At 41.4% G+C, this 26,250-nt stretch overlaps 1 protein-coding gene across 1 annotated transcript; it reads left to right on the forward strand.

Moving 5' to 3' along the window:
• Positions 1–1,011: 1,011 nt before the first annotated feature.
• Positions 1,012–25,884, forward strand: LOC128256543 (calmodulin-binding transcription activator 1-like). Its single transcript, XM_052986976.1, is given in 26 exon segments — positions 1,012–1,173; positions 1,175–1,330; positions 1,332–1,437; positions 1,440–1,585; positions 1,587–1,625; positions 1,627–1,702; positions 10,283–10,374; positions 14,394–14,461; positions 15,025–15,160; positions 16,286–16,357; positions 16,430–16,574; positions 17,005–17,060; positions 17,124–17,886; positions 17,889–17,974; positions 17,976–18,434; positions 18,508–19,288; positions 19,291–19,445; positions 19,500–20,101; positions 20,188–20,301; positions 20,617–20,726; positions 20,832–20,954; positions 21,706–21,773; positions 21,835–22,607; positions 22,672–22,746; positions 22,976–23,089; positions 23,153–25,884. Coding segments are annotated over 26 exon segments (5,559 nt in total). The 3' UTR covers positions 23,235–25,884.
• The last annotated feature ends 366 nt before the right edge of the window (positions 25,885–26,250 follow it).

Genomic DNA, 26,250 nt, shown 5'->3' on the forward strand with positions numbered 1-26,250 from the left:
CGCTCGCGGAACCTTCCAATTTGCTCAATTTGTTTATGTAATTTGTTTACACTTTACTCAAGCCCCTTCGACTCTGTTTGTTGTTTGCTTTTCCGTTCTTGTTGTTGTTGTTGTTTCTGTCGATGTTGTGTGGTCAATTTAAATTGGTGTACTCAAGATTGCAACGATCTCTGGACTCCATATGTATATCACCTATGTGTTTTATGTGTGTACCATATATTTTCATTTATGTAGTGATTTATTGGTTGATTGATGTTGTTAATTGGTGTTTTAGTGTAAACAGATCTATTTGTATGGCATAAATAATTTAGGAAGAGTAAGATAAGAATTGTTTTTGTGTGATTCACGAAATTTCTGGACAGTGTTTAGAGGGGACACGAGACTAGAGCTTATCTGGTTCTAGTTTTCAGTTGCAGCTGTCAGTTGATAAGTCCGTTAAATATGTATATATTTTCTGTTTCGGAACCGGCCAAACTCACCAGCGACTTGGGCAACTCGTTTGAGTTTGAACCCTGGTTCAAGGTTCAGATTCTCGTGAGGGTAAATGCACACAACTGTAATGGTTAAAGCTTAAGGTTACATATATAAATATTTAACCATTTGCATAGTTAGTTGGGTTGTCCAGGAAATTTGTGAAATTTCAGTCCGGCTCGCATTCGAGATTTGTGTTGACACACGACTCGAGATGAACAGAAGGAAAGGAGATGTCAAGATAGGCGGCAGGCCTTATCAACATCACGGAGTGACATTATCAACCCGAACTAAGCCTAAAATCTACTCCCCCGCCCCCCACTAATTTATGGCTGAGAAAAAATATAATACAACTTACAAATTTAACGAACAGAAAAATTGTAGGAAATATAATCCGCTCCGGTCGGTCCATTTAGTCACCCACGAATTCCCAAGCGATCAGACGCTCAAGGCGGACTAAAAACAAACAATATCGGAATATAAAGTGTTTATAGAGTGATCAGTGATCGGTGATCGGTGATCGGTGAACAGTTCGAGCCAATGGCGGGATACAGATCGCTGCCCTTGGCTCCGGTGGCCGCCACGGCGGCGGTGCAACCCACAATGGGCGGAGTGCCGCCCACGATGGCCGCCTACGCCCACCACCAGTCGATGACGGCGATGTCGAACAACGGTATTATCTATCAGTCGGCGGTGCACGCCTTCCATTCACAGCCTCAATACGGTCCAGAGCCAGCACCGATCCTCAACCACCCATCACATTCTAGCCACGGCGACAGCAACGGCCACTGCAACGGCGGCGGCGGCAGCGGCCACAGCAACCGCTGCAGCGGCGGCAGCAGCAGCAGTTGTTGCACTCCCCGACGGCATCTGCAACGGCAGCCGCATCGCAGCAACATGCTGGCTTCGCACAGCAGCAGCAGCAACAGCAGCAGCAACTCCACCAGCAGCAACATCTCGCCCAGCAAGCCATCAGCAACATCAGCAGCAGCACCAGCAGCAGCAGCAACAACAACTAATGACCCATCAGCAACATCACCACCTGCAGCAACAGCAGCAGCAGCTTCAGCAGCAGCAACAGCACCACCACCATCATCACCACCATCACCACCAAGCAGTTGTCGCTGCACCAGAACCACCTGTACTTCAGCGGTGGCGAGTTTGGGTCACCACCACCACCATCGGCAGATCTTCAGCCATTTGCAGAGCGCCCTCATGCCGCTCAGTGTCAGTAAGTATGCCCTCTCGAGGTCCCCCGAAAGGGGGCGTGGCAGGTCAATTTCAATAGTGAGGGATCACAAAAATCAGGTTGGACCATGTCTATTACATTGGCTATTTAAGTTGGTAAAGGATTGCTTAAAAGAAAACGTCAATACTATTGAACTCACTTTTCGGCTAACGTTCACTTTAAAGTTAAAAAGGAAACACATTCTAAGAAAGTTAGATACTTTTTATATGATTCCATTTTGAAGTGCCTAAGTCATTTAATCTAATCTAAGCTAAGCTTAATATTTCTTCCGCATCTATAAAAAATAAAAAAGTTGTTCCTTAATAATAAGAAATTAAAATTAAAATTCTGCAAGTCCCTATTACCAACTTACAAAAGCCAAATATTCTAATATGTTATTGATGTCGCATGTTCTGTCTTTAACCGAGTGTTTTACTATCGATGTTGTGCCTATTTAATATACTTCTTTACATCTCAATGTGCGTGTGTTTCGGTTGGAAATATCCTTATTCTAAGATGACCTTGAAAAAAACGTAGTAAATTCTTATTTGTAATGTTACTTCCTTGTGTTTCTGTGTGTAGAAGAAAAGTTAGACATAAAAACACTGATTGAGTTTGAAAAAACCCTTCGATTGTTAATTACTAGTTCTAGTTACACTAAAACCATTGTTTAAAAGAAAACATCAAACACTCTTGTGGGAATATTACTTTAACTTTTACTTTACTTACTAGACTTTTAACAAATCACGGAAAGCTCAACTTTAAATTGTGTTTTGCCCGCGATTTCGATTTTCGCTTAAGTTGTACACCCCTTGTTTAGAAAACACACACTTGGGGGCAGCAAGAACATGGATTTTAGCATTTTCTGAACATTTCATTAAATTTTATGTCATATCTTCCTGGGCAATAATTCGCACGCCATTCCAGAGACGCGTGCACGGGTGGCTCGCGCATATGTTGACAGTCGTTTATTGTTTGCAAAGGACACCAAACACACACACACACACACACACACACACTGGAGCACACAACACACAGGGATACAAGGATAGGTGTACATATAGGCCGTAACCAGTTACAGTTACCTATAACGAGGCTCGCACGCCTAAAACCTAAACTACAGACAATTGAAACAAAAGGCCACCGAAAGGAGGCCCAAAGGAGAGCCTTTCTCCTCCACTCCTTCTTCTCTTTCGCCGCGTGTGCGTGTGTGTGTGAGTGTGTGTGGGCAACAATGCAAAATATGCCCAACGTTCGGCGTTTTTTTTTTCCATTCATTCCTACGGTTGTTTGTACCCTTAGCTTTTGTGCTGGCTTAGTTTTTTGTCACCTCACCTGACCCTTCTTCTTCTGCTTCTTGTCTTTTGTTGCACATTGTGAAATATGTCAGCAATTGTTGCAACTTTCGTTGTTGTTTTTATTGTTGCTTTTATTGTTTCAGCCGTGTGGCCATTGTCACATTAGATTTTGTTGCTGCCCGGCGGCCGCTTAACTTTATTATTTTAACTTAACGGCGTTTTAAGTGTTTTTTATGTGTGTGCGATGGCGAAACAATGGCTCCTTTGTGGGCGCATGTGTGGGTGTGGCTGCACTCCGGTTGCAAGTAAACATTTCACACACCCACACGCACACGCACACAGTGACACTTCGTTTATGAGTAGCTTCATTATGCGCTTCATTTTTTGTAGCACACTTTTTGGGGTTGCGAAAACCAACAAGTGCGGAGGTAGTTTCTTTTCGTGTAGATGGGATGAGGCTGTTGTGTTGTCCCAGTCAATTGGATTGTTTTTGTGACACCCAGGAGTTCGTTGTCTTCCTGGAGAACTTAACATCTTTAATAACGCAACGCTCATTTGACAGAACAATTGAGTTAAAGTTGTTAAACACTTATATGTTGCTTGGAGAAATATTTATATATTACAAGTTGATATATTTATAGTAAAAACGTTAATTTAATTAAGACAACCACTAGACAAATGTAAACATAGAAAAAAGATCTCTAAAAGTAACCGTTGTAGGTAAAAACATTTTTAGTAGCACTAAATAAAAATACATTTTTATGAAGCGGTTTTACTTCTTTAAATTTTGAACTCCGTTTGTGCACCTAAAACTTTTGCGAATTTTTCCCGTGTTATATATAAATTCTTACAATTTTCTTAAAAATAAGTCATAGCTGGCTTTAATGATTCGGGAAAACCAAAGTTAAGGCAGTTTGCTTCTATCTAATATATATGCATAGGGCCAGGGGAGTGCGAAAAAGTCATAAAAAAGTGTAAGAGCTGAAAGAGTTGGTGGAGCAAACTCGCAAGTTGACAAAATTTTTAATAAGCCACTTTGCTGTCCGCCTTTTGCATGCCAAAAGGGCGACCATAGAAGCCCAGAAGTTGGCAGCTGTCAGGACACACATACCCATACCCATATATGTGAATAAGTACATATACGTATATGTGGGGAGGACACTTCTCTGATGGTGTGTGTGATGGCCGGCATCCCGGGGCGCAATAAAAAATTCAAAACTCTCGCTCACATTGGGATTTGGTCAGGAGATCACGTACTCATAAATATTACTCAAGCTTCGAATGCTCTGCTCTCTCGCACACAGTTGGCTACACTTGTTATCCTTTGCGGCCAAGTCCTAATGTCCTGCCTTTATAGGTTTCCCTTTAATTTCGCTGCCAGCTGGTGGGCGTTGGGCCTTTTCCCAATTTTTGTGTTTGATGTGCGCCTATTAATTTCGAGTTTGTTCCTTTTCAGCGGCAGCAATTCAATTAGTTGTCCTTCGCTCAGGTCCTCATCTGATCCGTCACGTAATATATTTGCTCATATTACTAAAAGCCACATAAATCGTGCCAAGGGCTTTGGCTGAGCGCTTCTTTTTCCCATTTTTTGCTGCAGGAATTTCAAGGAGACTCCAAAGGACTTTAAATTGCAGCAAATATATGGTTGCAATGGGGAGTCCGTGTTTTTAGCCTGATCGATGGCCAAATGTTGACAAAATGCAGCCTGGTTTGGGCCTGTGGCTGTGCACCTCTTGTGGGTTTGTTTACAAGTGAGTCCTTCGTCCAGGCCCGAAAAGTCGAAAAGTGTTTGCCAACGCCGAAATTCCAAGCAATTAAATCACTTTGATGCTAATTTGGATTAATATGTTGTTGCTGCTTCCGGTCTTGTGCCTATCCAATGGCAATTTGTTGCCTTTTCCAGGTGCAATCCCCGCCCCTATCTGCTTTCGATTAGAGGCCAAATAGATTTATTGAACAATGCATCCAACTTTGTTGCATGATGCTGCCTGCCTGCCATGCCTACACTCCGACCTCCATGCGTTCGTCCTGTTCGTCCTGCGTTATTTATTTGGCTTATCGCTCCAAAGCGTTGGCCTCCGGTCGAGAGGATGCGTGGCCGAAAATTGTGCTACATTCGGTCGTTTGTTTTTGGTTAGACAAACAGTTTTTGCACCCCACACACTCGCTGTCTCTTCTCTATTTGGCTTACAAACCATATTAATTTTGTTAGATAAATATTAGTTTTCAACTGATCCAGGGGAGCAGGGGATAAACTGTGTCTCGATTTTATGTATTTTTAATGAACCATTGCCCGGCATTACCCGGAGGCCATGTGTTTTTGGGGTCCGGTTAGCCAGTTAGTCAGTTGGTCAGTTAGTCAGTGCCAATTTCATGGCACTTTAAATGTTTAATTTACAATTTATGTAAAAACAAAATACACAAAAATATCCACATAGAAATAGCATTTTTTTTATTTAGCCAGAGAAACGTATGTGTATCATGATAAATACCCAGCATTAAAATAAATTACAGCTTTCGGAAGCCCCTGCACCTCTTTCTACCTCTGAATTTATATAGAAAAAAGTATTTTTAATATACTCACCAAAAGAGAACAAACCGAAAATTGGGGGAAACTTATACAAACGTTGCATGCAAGCCAGGCGCAAAAAATGTGGAATGAATCCGGAAAAAATATATGATATGAAGAGCCCCAATATTAATATAATTTGCAGGCAGCTTAACTGAGTGTCTCCCCTTTTTGACTTGGCCCCCTCTGTCAGCAAATCAGACACATAAGGGAGGCAACCTTTTAGTTTACCTCACCCAAAGTGCATTAAATTCATTCTTTTCGCGGTTTATGCCAAGGTGCTTAAAGGGGCTACACCACCACTACTTGACAGTATCAAATTGGCTAAGGAAAAGGAGTGAATACGACGTTGAGAATTCTCTTATTTGGTAAAATTTTTAGGGGATAAACCACTGCTTGAAAGAAACAAAGTGGCTAAAGAAAAGGAGTTAATTCTCTTACTTAATAAAATCTTAGCTTACAAAGTGCTTAGATGATTTCTACAACATTATTCTATATTAAAGGATATAAATCCTAGTTCTTTTGGCAATAGTATCCATGAAAAGAACACTAAAACTTAGACGTAACGAGCGGGGAGGAAAAGTAATAAATCCGCACATAATTGCATTGCCCGTAGACACAAAAGACGATGACAATGTGCTCTAAACCCCGCCAATCCTAGCCAACCTGTAAAACCCCTTTGACCCAGCCATAACTTGTATATAATTTATAACATTTTTGCAAACTTTTGTTTGGCTTTGGCTTTGTTTTGTCGTATTTTCTGTTTAGATTTCATTCATTAATAGGACTTTATGACTTTCAGACATCCCCCCGTTTTGCCCCCATTTGTTGCATTTTTATGTTAATCGCTGTTGTGCTCAGTTCTGTTTTGTATTTTGTACTTCCACCGCTTTGCTATGGCCTGTGCAAATATTCCTCATTTGAGGTGAAATTGCATTTTGCTGCTGCTTTTGGGCTAATTATTGTTTGGCCCCGTCGCGCCTGACATGCATATTTGCTGTTATGTGTCTTTTAATTGCTGTTCTTGCCGCTCGCCAAGGCGAAATATGCAAAACTGGATGAGAAATGTTTCCTTGTAATGCCACACAAAGCTGAGGGAAATGCAAAACGAGTGACTTAGTCGTTGCCGTTTGCCAAAATGTGATTTTTATCAACCGCAACGTGTGGAGCGCAGAGTGTGTTTGTTTTGGTTTTGCTAACGCTATAAATCATCCGCACATCTGTCATTTATGTGGACTTCGCTTATATATGTGAGAAGCTTTGAATTATATATCTGGTAAACAGGGACGCTCAAGGGGGTCTTTCTAGATATTTACAACTTTTAAACTAAGTTTTTAAGCTAGATTTTAAAAAATAAATAAGCTTTTTTGAAGAATAGATTTTCAAGAATAGTAATGCATTTTGGAGAAAAGATTTTAAAGAAAAGCTGCGCAGAGAGAACTAGCAAATGTTTGAGGGGAAAAAAATTAAAACGCTTGAATCGTTTATTATTTAGCATTTCGCTAATCTAATACCCCTTTTGATTAACCAGCCCTCTCCTAACAAATATTTGTATTTATTATCTTGAACAACTTTTACTTTGCCTCATTCTTTGGCTATTTGTTTTAACCATGACGTTCGTTTTGGCCTTCTTTCACATACTTTCGGCTATCTCTATTTATTATTGGTCTGTGCTTTCGCCTGACTTTTCTCCTCAGAGACGTCATCATGTGTTATCTTCAAAAAAAAAAACGCTTCACAGCGATATTATTTCCCCGTTTCTTGGGCACACTTGCGATAAAGAATTGCGTAGACAAGGCTCTATTTCGCAGTTGTTTTGTAGCTATTTCCGAGACACTTTAATGGCTTTTAATTGTGGCCAGAGTGGTGTGTGACTGAACAAAAGTAATTTCACACTCGTTGACTTTTCGGCGACGTCGGCGCGGCCACGAAAGTGCAAAACAATTTTTCTTTTGTATGTTTTATAGGACTGGCGAACTGGTGAACAGGCGAACTGCATTTGCCCACCCAGACATCCATCCTCCCATGTTGGCATTTTTTGGTGAGATATTTATTAGCCACAATTTGGCAGGCAGCTCAAATTGGCAGCCCTCGCGATTCACTCAGTCCAGAGCTCAGTTTACCTGGACAGAGGGGTTCATAAAACGCAAATTTATTATTTATATCAACTCTTTTGTGCTATTTGCCGTGTCAATTCGTGGGACATGGTTGCCGAGGTTGCCATCGCCCCAAAAACCATTCCCAAAACCATCACCACTTCCCCAGAGTTTTTCACCGGCTGCTGCTTAAATTCTTCAGCCAAATTATGAGAAAATCTTGTGTACCAAAGAGCATTTGTCACAATTAAGCGGCGGATAAAATTATAGAGGGGTCTTCTCGCCAGCCCCTGTTAAAGTTGTAATAATGCAAAGCCCCCCACCCAGAAAATAAAAGGAAAAGGGAAAACTTGTGCCACGTTGACGTTGCCATCGACATTGGCGACCTGGGACCGCGGTTTACCTTCTTTTTTGGCAGTCGCGGCTGCTGGGCCTTCGTTTTGGCCCTCCTCCTCCTTTTTTTTTTTGAGGGTTTTTGGGTTTTTCTCCTTTTCTGCAAGTCTATTATGATGGCGGGCAACGTCAGTTTTTGAAGCTCTACGCCATGAAATATGCAAAGAGCAGTTAAAAAAACTTTTTATTTGTATTAATCAAACAGAGTTATTCTCTGCCCCCTCGCACTTTTGACAACAATGGCAGCAACTGCATTATAAATAGGTGCAAAGGCTGTCTGGTAACCAAAAAAAGGGGGCAAGGTGCTGTGATTGTTTCGACATTTTTGACAATTATCGCTTAAACATTTTGCATTGGAATCCAGCGGTGTGGGTTGAGCAGCTCAAGGCAACGATGATGACAAATTAGTTGGGCCATAAAACTGGAGAGTGCGATCAAAGCAAACAATTTGTCGCCCATTCAGCCCACTGCCCCTCAGGTTTTCGAGAAGGAGGGTGTGTCCTCTGCCAAAACGTGAGCCATATAAAAATCGCATAAACAACTTCAACTGCCACTACAACAACGCCCTGAAAAAGTAACTACATCAACGTCATCATTGCGAGTAAAGTGTGACGAAGGGGGCATTGGAAGTCCTTGAATCGTCAGGGATGCGTGCGTGATTTCAAAGGATTCCTCTACTATTGATGGTTGCTTTCTTTTTTGTTTTTGGCTTGATATCACTATCTGTGATAAAATTGTTGACTTACTGTCCATTTTCGAATCTTAGCATTGATTTTACGTATGTTTCTATTATTTAATGTTAATAAAAATAGTCTATAAAGACCCTTTGATTCTGTTTAATTCGGTATAAAAAAGATTTTTAGCCCGAACTTTTAACCAGTACTTTCTAGCCTCGAAATATCTATAATCTTTACTTTCGATATTCTTGTCTTAATAGCTTAGCTTTCTATATTTAAAATGGTTTAGACTTATTCAGACCTCAGTTAGAAGCACTCAAAATTGCTAAATTTTAATAATAAATTTCTAAAATCAGGTACTTGTAATCTTTAGATTTGTTTGCTGATAAAAACAAAAACAAAATGACTTTCAAATTAAAAAAAAAACCATATAACCATTTTGACACCGAAACCACTCTATATAAAAAACACTTAGCTTAATGATACCTCTTATTGTGAAACGAAAACATTAAAATCCATTTTGGAAAGTAAGCTTAGTTTTAAAGAAGTATTAGAAAAGAATCTGAGCACCAGCAACGGCTAGCTAAAAATCCCAAAGTACTCAACTAATAGACAAATATAAGTGCTTAGCATTGTTAATTTATTGACTCAGGGGTAAGTTATGATCCTGAAATCACAGGCACATCCCTGGTCGTGTGTGCTCACCTCTTTTTGGGGGAAGGCCAACGACGACCCCACGCACTGTCTGTGCTACACCGCCCCGCCCCCCAAAAAGAGGCACCCCCTTGCGACGCCCAACGTCTGGCATTTGCAATTTGGCAACACATTTCGGTAACGCGGCCTTTACTAGCGAACTGGGGAACTGGCGAACTGGCAAGCGAAGTCGCTCCGCTCCGAGCACTTTATATAAATTGTGTACAAATACTTTTTATGGCTCTTCGAGTGCAACCTATTGGCTCTTTGATATACGACGAGTTTAAATGAAGGAAGGGGGGATTGTCGCGTAGATGTGTCCGCTTTTATTACACATTTTTGCTAAATTACAGTTCGGCCGCAAAGTTTATTTACCCTCGCAAGTTGCGTGGCATTTTAATAAACCGAAAGTTGGTTCGATTTACGTTGCAAGCTCCATTAAGTGTGGGTAATTATTCAATGACTCAAAACCGAAAAGTTTGCCACGCATTCTGCCAGCTAATGTTGAAGAGCGGATTTGATAAATGGAGAAATGGAGAAATGCAAAACTCGTTTATTAATGCTGACATTATTCCCCCCTTTATTTAATGTTTTTTTTTCGTATTTTTATATATTTTTGTGGGCTCCAACTATAAATCATGGCTCTCTAAACTGATTTACATTTTTGTCGCATTTATGAATGTCCGACAGTTGCACCTGTTGGGTGTCAGGTGGAAATGTGAAAATGTGGCAATGGTAGGGTTTTTTTTTTTTTGTTTTTTTCGGAGTGGGCTGAAGATATGCGAAATTGATTTCCCGACTTGCGCTTTCGGTGCACTTAACATCTCGTTTCCTTTTGTTTTTGCCCCTTTTTACAGATGGCGAACCCATCAAGCTGCCCGACAATTTGGAGAGCCTGCCAAGAGCCGACAGTTTTCCATCACAGCGCCATCGTTGGAATACAAATGAGGTCAGTTTTAGTTCTAAGTTAGTACTGTTCTGTTTTGTTTGCTTTTTCCGGGACTGTTTGTATTTGTATTTGTGTTTTTTTTGTTTTTTGTTACTATTTGCATTTGATTGCACATAAAATTGTCAAAACGGGGAAGCCAAGTGAAAGCCAAAAGGAGCCTTGCAGCCTTGGACAGTTGACAGGCGGATGAGCCTGCCAGTCCTTCGCCAGGACACTTTGACAGCCTTCGACGACGGCCCTTACTTGAGGCGCCCCTGTTTCCTTGAGGCGCCCCGACACACACACACTTGTGAATGTCTATATGCAGATTAATGAGATGACCGGCAGGCAGTCCATTAGGAAGGGCTCCGCGACGTTTTTATTGCGCCACAAACTATAATGCAAACACCAGTAGAACTAGAACTCTAGCTTTAGAATCTGTGCTCGGGGACCCGCTTTTAAAAACCTGACCACGCGTCGCCAAAAAGTTCGCTTCCGTGTTTTCCCTTCCCATTTTTTTTTTCATCTGGGACTCAGTTTGGTTTGCAATAAAAGTTTTCACTCGCGGAAAATGAGAAAACAAAAACAGCGAAAATTCTTTGCAATGAGCTTGGCTCGCTGTTTTACTTGTGAATTAAGCGCACCGCAAATATTCATTGGGACAGTTGTAAAGTTCAAGCTGGTGGGGTTTTTTATTTTGGGTGGTTTGGTGGCTTTTGGGGGGTTACGCGGTAAACAGATTTTTACACACTATCGCAACAAAGTTGACTAAATTAAAAGAAGCTGGGGGTAAGCAAAAAAGGTGGTAAAGTGGTATTTAGATTACAAAGGTGTTTCAACCACTCCAGTATTAAAAGGCGTTAATATAATTTATAAAAAGTATTTCCAAAAATAATTTTAAATATTAATTTGTTTTAAAATTATACAACAATAGCATTTTATTAAATATATAAGGAGGTGTTTCCACCATTCTTAAAACAATATTAAAAGTAGTTAAATATAATTTATCAAAAATAAAATCCAAAATCTCTTAAGATTTGCTAAGCACCTTAGTAATATTTTACCACTTAGTATTTTATATATTAAATTCTGATCCCGCGTAAGAGCATCCCCAGTTGATTAAAATAAATTTTACCATCCGAAAAGCAAAGAACTGTGATTCCAGCAGCAGAAGCCAAGAACTGAACTACCTACAGGACTACAGGACCTCTCTCCCGCTGCATCAGCATGCAAAAATTACAAAATGTAGCCGTGCACAGGGCATAAATAAAATTACGCACGCTTATTTTAGTCTGCTTACAGGAAAAACGGAGTCGATGGAGCGGGGAAATGGAAAAGTGGCGGACCTGGGACTGTCGCTTTAACCACATGGTTTTAATTTGGCATTTAACCAGTGGCCAGGGGCCAGAACACTCCACTCTCGACCCAGCTCATAAAGCAACTGCAAAATAATAGCAACACCGGGATCACAACCAACCGAGTGTGTCCCTGTGTGTGTGTGTGGTTGCAAAAAGGCGCAGCTTAAAAATCAAAAAGTTAAATTGATAATGAGTCGCAATTTTATGTTTATTTTTTTGCGGCCCATTCGTTTTCTGGGTGACCCGAACTGGCCGCTCTGCGTTGGTCACCAAAAGGACCACTTGACTGGAAATGATTAAGTGGCGGGCTTTAAATTAGTCCCTGCTGTTTGTTCTAAGGACACCAAGTGTTCAGTTCCGGGAATGGGTTAGACATCTGGATGAGATCTTTAGCATTTTGTACTGATATCAAACAATTTATAAATTAGAATTGAGGAATAAACAACTAAACGATGTTTATCAGAGTATCTTAGCATATTTAGTTTAACTCGGTTTGGGATAAAACAGAAATGTCTAACTATTTTGGTTTTATTTGGAAGTTGAGAGTTAACTTGGAAATATATTGATTGGTAATAGATGTAAAGAAAAATGGCTTAAAAGATAGTTTTTAGTAGTTACATTCGAAACTTCATTAGACTTAGAATTGCATTTTGTACTGATATCAAACAATTTATAAATTAGAATTGAGGAATAAACAACTAAACGATGTTTATCAGAGTATCTTAGCATATTTTAGTTTAACTCGGTTTGGGATAAAACAGAAATGTCTAACTATTTGGTTTTATTTGGAAGTTGAGAGTTAACTTGGAAATATATTGATTGGAAATAGATGTAAAGAAAAATGGCTTAAAAGATAGTTTTTAGTAGTTACATTCGAAACTTCATTAGACTTAGAATTGCTAGTTTAGGTCTAGGTTTTATAAAGCAATTTTTTGAAAATTTAACTACCATTAAATCGAACAGAAAAACGACCCAAAATTACAGACCAAAACTTGAAACGCACATTCCTAAAAAACTTAAACAAAAACCTTAAGAGGAATGTAAATTTAAAAATGAAAAAGTTATAAACTTAGAAGATCAAAATTAAACGCGGATTCTGAGAAAATTAAACCACAAATCCTTTTTAAATTGAATACCTGTAAACAAAAGGTAAGGACTGAAAAATTAAATTATCATAAAGGCATTTTTGTATAAAAAAGAAAGGGGTTACATTAAAATTTTTAGAAAGTCGACACAAAATTACAAAACAAACATTTAAAAGCATATTTTTGAGAAATAAAACCATAAATCTTTATATGATTGTTTTTCGGATTTCTGCGATAAAAGTTATGGACTTAGAAGTGCTGTTTAAGATGGCAACTGGCTTTCTGTTTAATCTGTCTGTCTCAATTTCTACTAGTTGTAATATGGAAAAAATTCCCCTTCCCCTGATGATAGACTTTCCATATGATTGATTCATCGTTTGTTCATTGCTCGGGTGAAAGTGTTGAAACAACATTTGACTAGGGCCACGCCCTTACCCAAAAGGGGCGGCCCATACGCTGAGGTGGGCATAAATTCTTAATGCTTCGCCTTTCGGAGTATGTGCCTGGAATTCATCATAAAGCGGGGAGGGAGTTTGGAGTAGGTCGCTCGAGCCATGCATAAATAAGCAACAGCCATTCATCTATACATATATCTATCTATCTTTCCATATGTCGTCCTTTCACATGCTCTTCAGCAGCGGAACAGCAGAAGTCAGGGGCAATTTTGGGCAAAATGCAAACGTTTGCCACTTGACAAACACGCGCCTGTGATTTGCTCAATCTCCCTCCTTTATTCCCGATATACAATTTTTATGACACTCGCAAATGCTGCGATATCTTCCTTAAAAAACTGAGACACATGAGCAGAATGTTCCACTGCACACAGCTGAGGATGCTGAATGCTAGATGGTGGATGTTGGATGAATGAATGGATGGCCACTTTGCATTATTCATGCAACGTCAAGGAAGCAAACAAATTGATAACTTTATCGGCAAAACATGCAATGAAATGTCCAAAATGGTAGAACTCCCAGTGAACTTTCGCTGACTGTTGTGTGATTTGCATTCGAATGGTTTCCCACCAACTGACTAAATCTTGAGCTCCTTTCGTTTTTAAGATTTTATATTCCTCGGTGACAGGGCATTTCAAGTATGCACACAAATTGCACTCGGGATGCGTCTCGGCTTTTTGGCTTTTGGTCTTTTGGTCTTTTGGCCACCAACCTGGTTAAGTGTCAACTGGCGGCGACACCTGTAAATTGTGGTTAACACACGGCCACCATCTCTGCCCCCTTTTTTTCCACTTTGCGGTCAAATGAAATTTCTAAAATGTTTGCCTTTGTTTTATGGCGCAGAAATCCCTTCTCTCCGGCTTTTGGCCGGAGGAAATGCCGCGAGTTCCGTGACTGGGCAGCGGAGCCGTTTGCCCATTAAGTCCGGAAATTGTTAGCACGTTAGTTAAGGTCAGTTAGCCAAGTAAGCGGGTGAGCTGCGGGGAGAAATGATGGAGCTTGTGAAATAACTTTTCCACTGTCGCAACGCTGAGAAGGCCATTGTGAAGGACGCCTGGCGCTATCTCTAAATATATTTTCACCAAGACGTATTTGATATGCAAATATAGAATGTATATTTTAAAGGTTTTGCTTGTGTATTTCAGGAAATCGCTGCGATTCTTATCAGCTTTGATAAGCACGGCGAGTGGCAGTCCAAAGAGGTCCGAACCAGGTGAGTCACAGTATCTAAAGCTAAATTCAATAACGATTTAGTAGATTATACGATTTAAGTTGATTAAGGTTAATATAAGCATTTCTTAAAATTTCTGAAATGTTTTATAATAATAGTATATATTAATACCCTTTTTTCATAGAGTAAAAAAAGGGGATATTGTATATTGTTGGAAAGTATGTTAAGGGCACGAGGAATCGTTTTCGACCCTATAAAGTATATATATTGATGATCTCTCTGTCCGTCTGTATGTCCTTATTTAAAGTTGTATATTTGTACAAAAATTGTTCACATCGAACTATTTTAGAAGTTATGAGCATTTGTACATTTTCCGACAGATGGCGCCACCCGAAACCCAACTATTTTCAGTGGGAATATTTATTATTTTTAAAATGGCTACTTAATTAACGGGTAACTAATAGTCGGGGCACTCGACTATAGCCATTCTTTTTGTTTTGTTATTAAAAAAAAAAATTGTACCTTAAGAGCAGACTCATTATGCACTTCCAGTAAAATACCTTAGATTTGAAACATTTTTGGATGAGACTTCATATTCCATTTAGACCCAAAAGCGGATCGCTGTTGCTGTACTCAAGGAAGAAGGTTCGATATAGACGTGATGGCTACTGCTGGAAGAAACGCAAGGATGGCAAGACAACGCGCGAGGATCACATGAAACTAAAAGTACAAGGCACTGAGGTGAGTTCGAAAATTTCTTGTTCCGTTTAATAACGATTTTCTGGCTGCACAATTAGGCAATTAGCCGGAATCGTTTTCCAGCCATTGCCATCATTTGTCAAGGGGTTACATAAAAAAAAATGGTTTAAATTCCTCGGACTTCCTTGGGGCTCCCTTTTTTTTCCTTTTTTTGCATTTCGTACTTGACCGTATGGGGGTTCCTTTGGGTGAGTTATGATTTCCCGCCGGAAGTTGACAGAAACTTACGGTGTCCTCCCCGGTTGCCTTCAGGCATTTCGTCCATGGCAAGTGTTTGCCTAAGGATGTGAGCAACGTCGCCGTTGCCTGCTAATGAAATAAGCCTTGCCAAGGGTTTAAGCTTATTTATAATGTCTGTCTGTCGGAATATCTATACCCCAAACCCAGACCATGCCATTATAGAAACATAAAAACATTTGGCAATTTCACGCCAATTTTTTTCACAGTTCCTTCGCCTTGCCGTTGTTTTTCTTTTTGTTTTATTTTAATTTTTATTTTAATACATTCGCAAGTAAACGTGGCCGGCGAAGATTTATGCAGTTGGCAGTGCTGGCGGGGTGCCGTCTTCTTACATGATAACTGGTCCCAAACGAGGCAGATAGTACAAAGGAAATGCCAAGGCAAAGCGAAAGAAGTCAGCGGCATATCGCGGCCAACGAGAGCCAACAAATTTATCAGCGGGTAGAAGAAATTCCCCCAAAAAAAAAAAGAAAAACACCCAAAATAAACTGAGATAGAAAAAAGACGGCAAAAAGTCTTAGAAATAAGAAAAATGCGCAACGAAATGTTTTATAAGTCAGGGAAGCCCGTTTCCTCAACTCTTCCGTTTCGATTCGTTGCTTTTCGGTTTGAGTTTGAGTCCTGATTTTTGGCACTTACCAAAGGCCAAGTGGCGCCCCCTAGCGTGGGCGGTTGGTAATTTAATTTGAGCTCCACTCGCTCTTCGTTTTATGCACTCCAATTAAATGGATTTCCTCGCCACGGGGGCAAGTGAGCTGCGTAAGGATGGTATCCCGACGTTTTAGCCCCTTTTTATGCTCTTGTTTGTGTTGCCGGATTGATAAATTGAATTTCCTTCGATTTTTGCGCCCCTCTATCTATCCACAGTGCATCTATGGTTGTTATGTACACTCGGCCATATTGCCCACATTTCATCGCAGATGTTACTGGCTGTTGCAGGTAAGTTGGGCTATCCCTCCTCTCCTCATCTTTGATATGCCCTAATCCTGGGAGGACACTTCCTGTAAACAGAATCCGGACATTGTTTTGGTGCACTATCTGAATGTCCCGTATCCGGATGATAATAAAATGGCCGTGATTGCGCCCAGTATCACACTTTGGGGCGATAAAAAGGAGTGGACCAAGGAGGAACTGGTCAGCCAGCTGAAACCCATGCGTAAGTCTAAATGTATAGTTCTTATAAAGCATATTACTCACATCAAATTTGGTAATTGTGCGATAAATTTATACCAAATATAAAGCAGTCCTTCGCTCAATGAAAATATCAAACTCATTATAAAAAACTAAACTGTTCTTGTCTAAGCCTATTTTTAACAAATGTTTAGCATTGATTCTTACATTAAGTTAATCTGTTATTTAACCTGTTTAAAATACAAAAATAAAGGTATTTTGCTAAATAAAAATATCAAACCAACTATAAAACTCTAAAGTTCTTGGCCGTGTTCTTTTTTTCAATAAAAGTCAAACAACTATCCTTATTTTAAATTAATCTGTTGATTTATTTTCAACTTAGACAGACTTTTAAGATATTATGTTTGTTGCTTTTTCAAAGCTTCTAATTGAAAACTAATTACAATTTTTTTCAGTCTCCACAGTTAATTCGGATGATGACTCCGATTCGGGCAACGACATAGAAATATCGGTGAGTATAAAGCTCAATAGTACTGATTAAAAGAGCTAACCGACGTGGATTTCCCATGCTTAGACGGCGGAGACCGTAGAGTCGATTGTTTGCCAGCTGATGGAGAAGCAGCGACTGTCGCGCCAGGCTGCGTTGGTCAAGCAGCTGGACTGCGGATGCGGAGATGGAGGCTGTGCGGATGGGAAGACCTGCACGCATCCCGTGATGCGGCGATCGGCAGCCATGCTGAAGTCCTCGGTGCAGGAGAAGCGGCTGGGCGAGCCCTTCAACGGCAACACGCCCAACGTGGTGGTGGCCAGCAAGCTCTACTCCCGCTGGGCGGATCGGCCCAGGCAGCATCTGGACAACCATGGCCAGTTCCACAATGTCACGCAGCAGTTGCCGCAGGAGTCGGCCATCAAGTTCCAGATCATTCCGCCGCAGCAGCAGCAGCAGCAGGATGGGAACTACCAGCAGCAGCAGCAGCAGCCGTATCGAGGAGCCAGTCAAATGCTGGCCGCAAGAAGCAATCTGGTGATGCAACAACAGCAGCAGCAGCAACACCAACAGCAGCAGCAGCAGCAGCAATACCACCAGCAACAACAACAACAGCAACAGCAGCAGCAGCACTTGAGCCTGCAGCGATTTGTTGCCAGTCAAAGCCAGAATTCGAATTCATTGCATCTCAATCAGCAGCACAGACTGCAAATAGCCAATACAACGATCACAGCCACAGCCAGAGATCCTGCGACGACCTCAGCAGCAGCAGCAGCGGCAGCGGCAGTAGTGGCCTCAAATGTTATGGACACCGAACTAATTGAAAATCAAAACCACATGACCGCAAGCAAATCACAAACTCCAGCAGCAGCAGCAATGCCAGCAAGCAATTAGCAGCTCAAACAAACAACGAATTAAATGTCGTAAATAATAACGACCCCCGGCAACAATAACTTTATGTACAATCAACAGCAGCAACTCAATGCTTCCAGCAACAGCAGCCAGCAGCAACAGCAGCAGCAGCAACATTATTATAAATTGCAACAGACAACAGCAACGCCAAGCAGTGGTCAGCCGCCTCCTCTGGCGCAAGTGCCACCCCTTTTAGTGGCCCTGGCCCAACCCCCCGTGGAGGCCATGTGCATGTCACCCGAGCATCGCATCAGCAGCAGCAGCAGCAGCCATCCCCCAACTGCAACGTCTTCCGCTGGCAATGTCAACCCCTGCACACCCACACCCACACCCACAATCACATCCAGATCCACACCCACATCGGGCACTTCGTCCACTTCGAGTTCCTTACAATCGATTATCGATGGCAATCAGCAGCAACAAATTACAACGACGTCGACGGCAGCAACTTGTGATAATTTAATGAGCGCCAATGCGCTCTCTGAGGTGAGTGCTTTTGACCGCAAAATCGCCTGCAATCATTGTATTTATGTTGATTAAATTCCAACTTATTCGACAGCAGGACGGCAGCAACAATCAGGCCACAGAAGCCCCCAAGCCCCTGAATCAAAATGGTTGTGCCACCTTCAGTGCTTCCAGTGATAACAGCAGCCAAATTAGTGACGAGAGCAGCAGCTTTGGCGGCAACAATCAAAACAACAGCAGCAGCAACAGCAGCAGCAGCAGCGAGGAGGAGCCCCCGGCGGAAACACTTAGTTTCTTCAATGAGACCCTCGATTTGTCCCACGAGGATATTCAGCGCACTCTGATTGCCAATATGCCGTACAATGCGACAGCAGCAACAGCAGCAGCAGCAGCATCTAGTGCAACGACGACTAGTGCAACAGGCGACAGCAAACCCAAAAACACTCAACAGGAGGTGCAAAAGAAACCAGACCCCGAAACCGAGGTTGAGGAGGACGAAACGGACGATGTGTTTGCCAATCTGGATGCCTTCGACATGCTCGTGGAGTTTCCCGAACTTGATCTGGATGACAAGCAGGCCCTGAATAACACCGCCCTGGAGCAGGGCTCCTATTTGGGCGAGGCAACGCAGCCATCGCAGCCGCGCAAGGTACACAACATATGCGACTTTAGTCCCGAGTGGTCGTACACGGAGGGAGGCGTCAAGGTTCTAGTGGCCGGACCCTGGACAAGCTCAAACGGCGGCGCCTACACGGTGCTCTTTGATGCCCAGCCTGTGCCCACGCAACTGGTGCAGGATGGAGTGCTGCGTTGCTATTGCCCTGCCCACGAGGCCGGATTTGTGACCCTGCAGGTGGCCTGCGGCGGCTTCCTCGTCTCAACTCCGTGATGTTCGAGTACAAGCTGTCGCTGCTGGCCGATGCTCCCTTCGATGCCAGCAGCTCCAACGATTGCCTGTACAAGTTTACGCTGCTCAATCGCCTGTCCACCATCGATGAGAAGTTGCAGGTGAAGACGGAACAGGAGCTCACGGTGCGTATTTTTATTAGTTTTAATTTTTAGATTAACAAACTTTCCTTTTTGTAGACCGATCACACTGCTCTGTATCTGGAGCCCAATTTTGAGGAGAAGCTGGTGGCCTATTGCCACAAGCTGATCAAGCACGCCTGGAGCATGCCCAGCACTTGTGCCTCCTGGACAGTGGGATTGCGTGGCATGACCCTGCTCCATTTGGCCGCCGCCCTGGGCTATGCCAAACTGGTGGGCGCCATGCTCAATTGGCGCGCGGAGAATCCACATATCATACTCGAAACGGAACTGGATGCCCTCAGCCAGGATGTCTACGGCTTCACTCCGCTCGCCTGGGCCTGCGTGCGTGGCCATGTGGAGTGCTCGCTGTTGCTCTACAAGTGGAACCACAACGCCCTGAAGATCAAGACCCAGGCGCAACAGACGCCTCTCGACTTGGCCAACATGCGGGGCCACAAACATCTGCTAGCGCAGATGTTTCGGCTGGAGAAGGAGCGCTGCCGGAAGCCACAACTGCGTGGTGGCCTGGCCAATCTGTCCATGAACATGGGCGTGGAAGCGGAGACGGAGGCGGAGCAACACCAGAGCTTCAGTGGCTTCGACTTGGAGATCCAGCGCAAGCATGATGGGGTGTTCCTGAGACCAGTTGCTGTGCATAGGTATGGGGAATTATATTATGGAAATATAAGTGTTAAATGGAGGATTATATTATGGAAACTTAATATTTTCCCATCTTAACCCATAGCAATCAGAGTCCACCGAACAACAGCAGTCGTTACTCCAAGCGATCTTCCATAGACAGTGGCATTAACATGGATATACGCAGCAAATCCGGCAAACCGCTGGTTAGGCTTCATAGGTAGGTACAGTGACGGTCAAAATAATAGTAGTTTTTTTAGCTTACTGAGAAAGCAATCTACATTGTTATAAATTCAATTACTTACGTATATTGAAAAGGTTATTTTCCTTGAAAAATCAAAGCAATATTAAACGATTTTTAACCCAAAATTTGTTTGTTTGTTGGTAAGCCTTAAGATTTTTTAAATGAAAAGTGTTCTTATGCCCTAAAAGTATATTTTTGAGCACTTTACATTACCACTACTATTATTTTGACCGCAGCTATATACCAAATCAGTCATAATGACTTGTTCTAAATTTATAATTATTATTCCAGTAACTTTGAGAGCCATGACAACTATGCTCTGGGCGTTGACTCGCCGCTGGACTCGCTTACTGGGACCAACTGTCTGCTGTCGCCGCTGCGGAAGATGGACTTTGCCCTCTGTAAGTGCGGGGGATCAGTTTCAGCATGATGAAGCGTATTCCTAGTTATAGACTGTTATATGGAATCAAACAAATGCTCAAATTTTCTCGGTAAATTCAAACTAGGCGAGGTATCCACGGGCGAATCGAGTCCCGTGCACGACAAAGACATCGATTGCGACGACAACTCGACGAGCGCGACCGACGTGACCATTGGCAATGACTTGGCCCTGCCCGATGCCGTTGTAGGTCAGTGATGGCAGACGGATCCTGCCCAGCTTCACTCCACTCCACTCCACTCTACTCTCAATCCAAACTCAATCTCAAGTCTGCCAACCCGTAACAACCTCACCCGTAATCTGTACTGTAGCTTAAATCATACTAACCATATGGGGCTGGATATCGATGTTGTTGACGTTGTTGTTGTTGCTATTTATGTTTGTTGTTACTACTATACTATATGTACTCATGTGTATTTGGGGGGGCGGGGAGCTCGTTCTCGTTTAATCAATGTAAATGTTCGTTATTAATATTGGTTGCTGGTTGTGCGCCCTAAATGTGCGCTTTTATCGATGTCTACATTTAACCGATTACGTATAATTTTCAACTAACAAATCACTGGCCGCCCAATTAACCACGAATTGATCGTTGTAATTTGTAAATATAAATCCGAGGTGTATGTAAATAGCTAGCTAAACACTCTCTAAACACAAATGTCAATGCTTGTCGGTGTGTATAATACAAATAATAGTTAACCTAACCGTGTCCAACGACTTTGTTTATCGTGATCAATTTGGAGAGTCATAAACGTAGCTTTTGTAAATTTGGGCTCAATTAGATGCTTTTGGCTAATTGAGCTTAAGGTTGCAAAGAAAATAATGTGAAACTGTAAATTTGTACATGACGGTGTCCAATTAAACTATGTAGACTCGTTTGCCATGTATTCGTATGAAACTCGATGTTTGGAACTAGTTTTGTAAACAGTTTGGCCTATTTTCAGGGGATTCCGATGCCAAAGTGCTGACACTAGCGGAGCACATAATAGCAGCCATGCCCGAAAGGATTAAGGTGAGTAAGAATTAGTAATTAAATACTTGTTATATAATAAATATATATTTAAACCCTTCAGAATGAAGCCGATGAAATGATGGTGCTGGGCAGTCCCTTAACAGAACCATTGACTTCCGAATCCTCGGCGCTGACGGATAGCTTTATGGATCCCCTGCTCGATTCGCTGCCCAATACACACTTCGACAGCGACTTTAGCTTTGACTTCCATGACCATGGCTATCGCTATCACGATGTCAGCACACCCTGCTCCAGCCTGAGTCCAGCCAGTTCGGGACCGCTGCAGTCGCCTGCCAGCTATTCCATACTGGGAACAGATCCCTCTGTCAGCTCACCCAGTCCGCCGCCATCAACCAAGCAGTTGACGGAGTTCCTGCACGCCTCCAGCATCTCGCAGTATCCCTTCGAGGCGGACTTCTCCAAGCTCACCCTCACGGACACGGAGCAAAGGGAGCTGTACGAGGCGGCCAAGTGCATTCAGAAGGCCTACCGCTCGTACAAGGGCCGCCAGAAGCTCGAGGAGCAGAACAAGGAACGCAGTGCCGCTACTGTCATTCAGAACTACTACAGGCGGTACAAGCAGTATGCCTACTACAGGCAGATGACCAACGCCGCCTTGGTCATCCAGCATGGCTATCGCTCCTATCGTCGCAACAAGCGATTCAAGAAGAGCGGCCTAGGCCTGGGCAGCGCCAGTGATCACGGCAGTGTGAGCAGCAACTCGCAGTGCCTGTCCAGCTTCTATGATCACTACAAGCAGGATCAGCAGCAGCTGCACGAGCTGGGCTCACAGCCTAGCACGCCCAAGGAAACGAGTCCTTCGGGTCCCTTGAAGTGAGTGCCATAAGCCTCGAACTGTGCTAAACGATGGCTAACTTATTTTAAATCCCTTTACCAGGCGAACCTACTCACAGTCCACCCAGAATCAAGCTGCCAGAAAAATCCAACAGTTTATGAGACAATCACGCATCAAGTAAGTACTACTAATTGATCCAACTTAAAAGGCTTAATTTGATGATAAGCTAACTCATGGGTAATGTTATTGCACGCAAGCATTTGGGATGGCAATGTGACGACTTTGGTAAGAACGTGTAATCTGGTTATGCTTTGCTTTTGTTAACTTTTAATTATGTTATTGATTTTTAAGTATTTAGTTTGCTTAGATTATCTGTTATTAAAACCAATCTTTTTCCACCACACAGACTACAGAAAGAGCGAGCCGAAAAAGAGAAGCTGGTGCACCAACGCAGGGCGGAATACCTTCAAAACTTGCAGTTTCAAGGGCAGCAGGAAATGTTGGTGTGCCACGAAAATAAGTAAGCCTACACAATGCATTATATCCTCACTTAAATTATTAATTTAATTACCTATTTTAACAGCATTTCTGCTCGGAGCAGTGGCAACACCAGTGCGAGCAGAAACAACAACAACAATCTACACCAAATACAATCCAATCAGTGAGGGTCAACTGAGTGAATTTTTAACATAGGAACATGGCTGCACTGTTCCATAAGAATTTATGAATAGCTTTAACAACCGAGTGAAACTTTCTACTTTCGTAATTGTTCCGATTTGGAAAAACAATCCCGAGCACCTCTGTAGTGGAACTTTGTTTCAAAAACTCTCTCTAAAACAGACAACAACACACACTCTGAATTAGTAGCAACTACCTGCACTACTTTGATTCATTTGCCTAACGAATTTTAAGGAACACAAAGATAGCAACACACACATTGTTTTCGAAGTGAACGTAGCTTAGGTTAGTGGTCTTTTTAGGTATTACTTAAACCTAATCTTAACCGAAGATCGGACTCCAGGGAGATGATGAGAACACAATTTTTCCATTTGTCAACTCGAAAGAACTTATTACTGAAGCCTTTGAAAAACTTTTTAACTCCAATTGTAGTAAAAAATGTAGCCTGCAATATATACATATTATATATATACAATTTAAACCAATATTATGCATGTGTATGCCTCTAAATAGTTACATTTGTATATAGATATTGCCTAACTAACTAAATTCTAGTCTATTTTAACGTACTACCAAGCTCTGCGATGCGACTAAGCTTGTCTCTAAAGCAAAATCTAAAAAGAAAAACAAAAAAAAAAAAAACAAAAACTTAAAGCATTAATCCTCGATCCTAACTAGTTGCTAACTGCTCTTTAGTTTTAAGCATAAGACTCTACTGAAAGTCCAAAAGTTGTTGTTGATTTCTAAAATCAGATTCGTAAGTAGTGCGCAGCAGCTACCAATCTATCATGTTTCAAAGAAAACCAACCCTATTCTAATTTCTAATACGCAAGTACTTACTACTACCACAATGTGTAATAAGTCTCAACTTATCTGACTACCTAGACTAAGCTTAGCTAATGATAGATGAAATCAAAAAGTGGATGAGATACTGAGCCCCAAAAATTACAACCAAATCTGAGGGCAGTCAGCCAGATATATGTAATTTCCGACCTTCTGCTGCTGCTTCCCCCAACTGATTGATGGCGCCAGTCGATCTTAACTGCTTGAAGACACAGCCAAGAAACCAAAACATGCAAGAGAGAAAAGTTTTTTAACTAAATGTAACAATAAATGAATTTTGTAAATTATTTTTGTCCGTCCACATTGTTAGCTTTCATAACATACCAACAAGAACATATATACTTACAAATATACAATATATATATATATATATAATATAGAAAGAGCCGATACTGATACGATAACGCAAGAACAACAATTTTGAAAGCATCGTTCAAGTTCGAATTAATAAACACAGGCGGCGGTTGGACGATGAATGTACATACACCAGCTCGAATCCGTGTGTACAGCACATTGGAACAGAGACACTTACCTCTAGCAGTCCCAAAAAACCACAAAGTAAATAACAAAAACTCACAAAAACCCAAGTGCAAAGAAAGCAACTTCAAGTGCGAAATGTGCAAATGGGCTGTAACTTGACTTCTAGCCGACGATTATTTGTCACAACCAGAAGTGCAGTTGTTGAGGGTGGGTGGAATTTAGGATCTATCACATTGTTAACTATTTAACTACGAACTATTATACTTAATTCGCACTATTATATTACTCTACGAAACTTTGATTGCATTTTGCTCTAACTTAACTATGTATAAATCTGATAAACTGATTCGAAATGAAGACTAAATACGATTTCACTACTCAACTGACTTAAGAATTGCAATCAATTTTGTTAACTGTTTAGGCAGGGTGTTAGACATTTACCAGCTGAATACTAAATGCAATTAATTGCAATATTTGCACATACTACACACACATACTATACACACACAAAACACACTCTGGCTCACAAAAAAAAAATAATAAAAAATAATAAAAAAATAAATACACATACACATACACACAATTTATAAACCTCAAAGTAGCAACCTGAGTGTGTTTTAATGGAAGAAAGTCTTTTTAGATAGAGGGAGGCCAAAAGGCAAAGAAAACTTAAGTACCTTAAGCCAATTGGCACTAAAACTAAACTTAAATCTAACAAACAATTATAAATACCTTATTAACAGACCATGTATCTATATATCGAAGTGGCGGTAGGGCAACTCCCGGGCCTAGTTTTGTTTGAATTTATTTTTCTTCAATTGAACTTAATCTAATGCAACACCAAAATTGTTGATATCTAACGAAACTTTATACAATACGAAAAACTACTATAGCTAATGTAATTGGATAATCGGATATTTGGTACTCACATATCTGTTAGATAATTTTATACCTATCTTCGTCCTAATAGAACTTCTAAGTGCGGCGCATGTACGAAGCAAGCATTCTTCTTCAACTTCAACTAGCTAACTAACCACCAAAGCATCCAACTTTGTCCCAAGAACTCCAAAATTCATCCAATTGAACTGTTTGTTTCCGACTTTCAGCTTAATAGACCAGCAAATAGGAACGGATATGAAACTGTTAACAAAACTTTTAAGCGAAATATACCTAGCGTGTAATCTTTTTAAATATTATACCTTACTTGTATGGGATACTTAGCATGAACTATACACATATATTCGCAAAACTAAAGAATGTTTAACAAATCAACGTATTATATATGTACAGACACAGACACAGATACACCCCAAACTAAAAAAAAACACAAACAAAATATAGAGTTATACATATATTGTAAACGACTTTCCAGTTTCTGTAAAATTGTAATTACATCCAATAAAGTTTAATTCAACACTTTAACTGGTCTTTGTTCCTTGGTCCTTGGTCCTTGGTTCTTGGGTTATTCCTGGGCTATCTGTGCCTCTCTTCTTGCCGCCCTGACAAACCAATTAGTAATCAATTTGTCTAAGTGAGCCGCCAACCAGCTGGCGCCAGTCATTATCAATGAGTTGTCCTTAGCGCTAACCCTATCGCCCCAAAGAAAGTATCTTCAGGTAAAGAAAAAACGAAAATAAATAAAAGGAAACCTCCAGCTGCTTGGGTCAGCGAGCATTTCCT

Source organism: Drosophila gunungcola, assembly GCF_025200985.1.
Source record: "Drosophila gunungcola strain Sukarami chromosome 2R unlocalized genomic scaffold, Dgunungcola_SK_2 000020F, whole genome shotgun sequence".
In the NCBI taxonomy this organism is placed as follows: Eukaryota; Metazoa; Arthropoda; class Insecta; order Diptera; family Drosophilidae; genus Drosophila; species Drosophila gunungcola.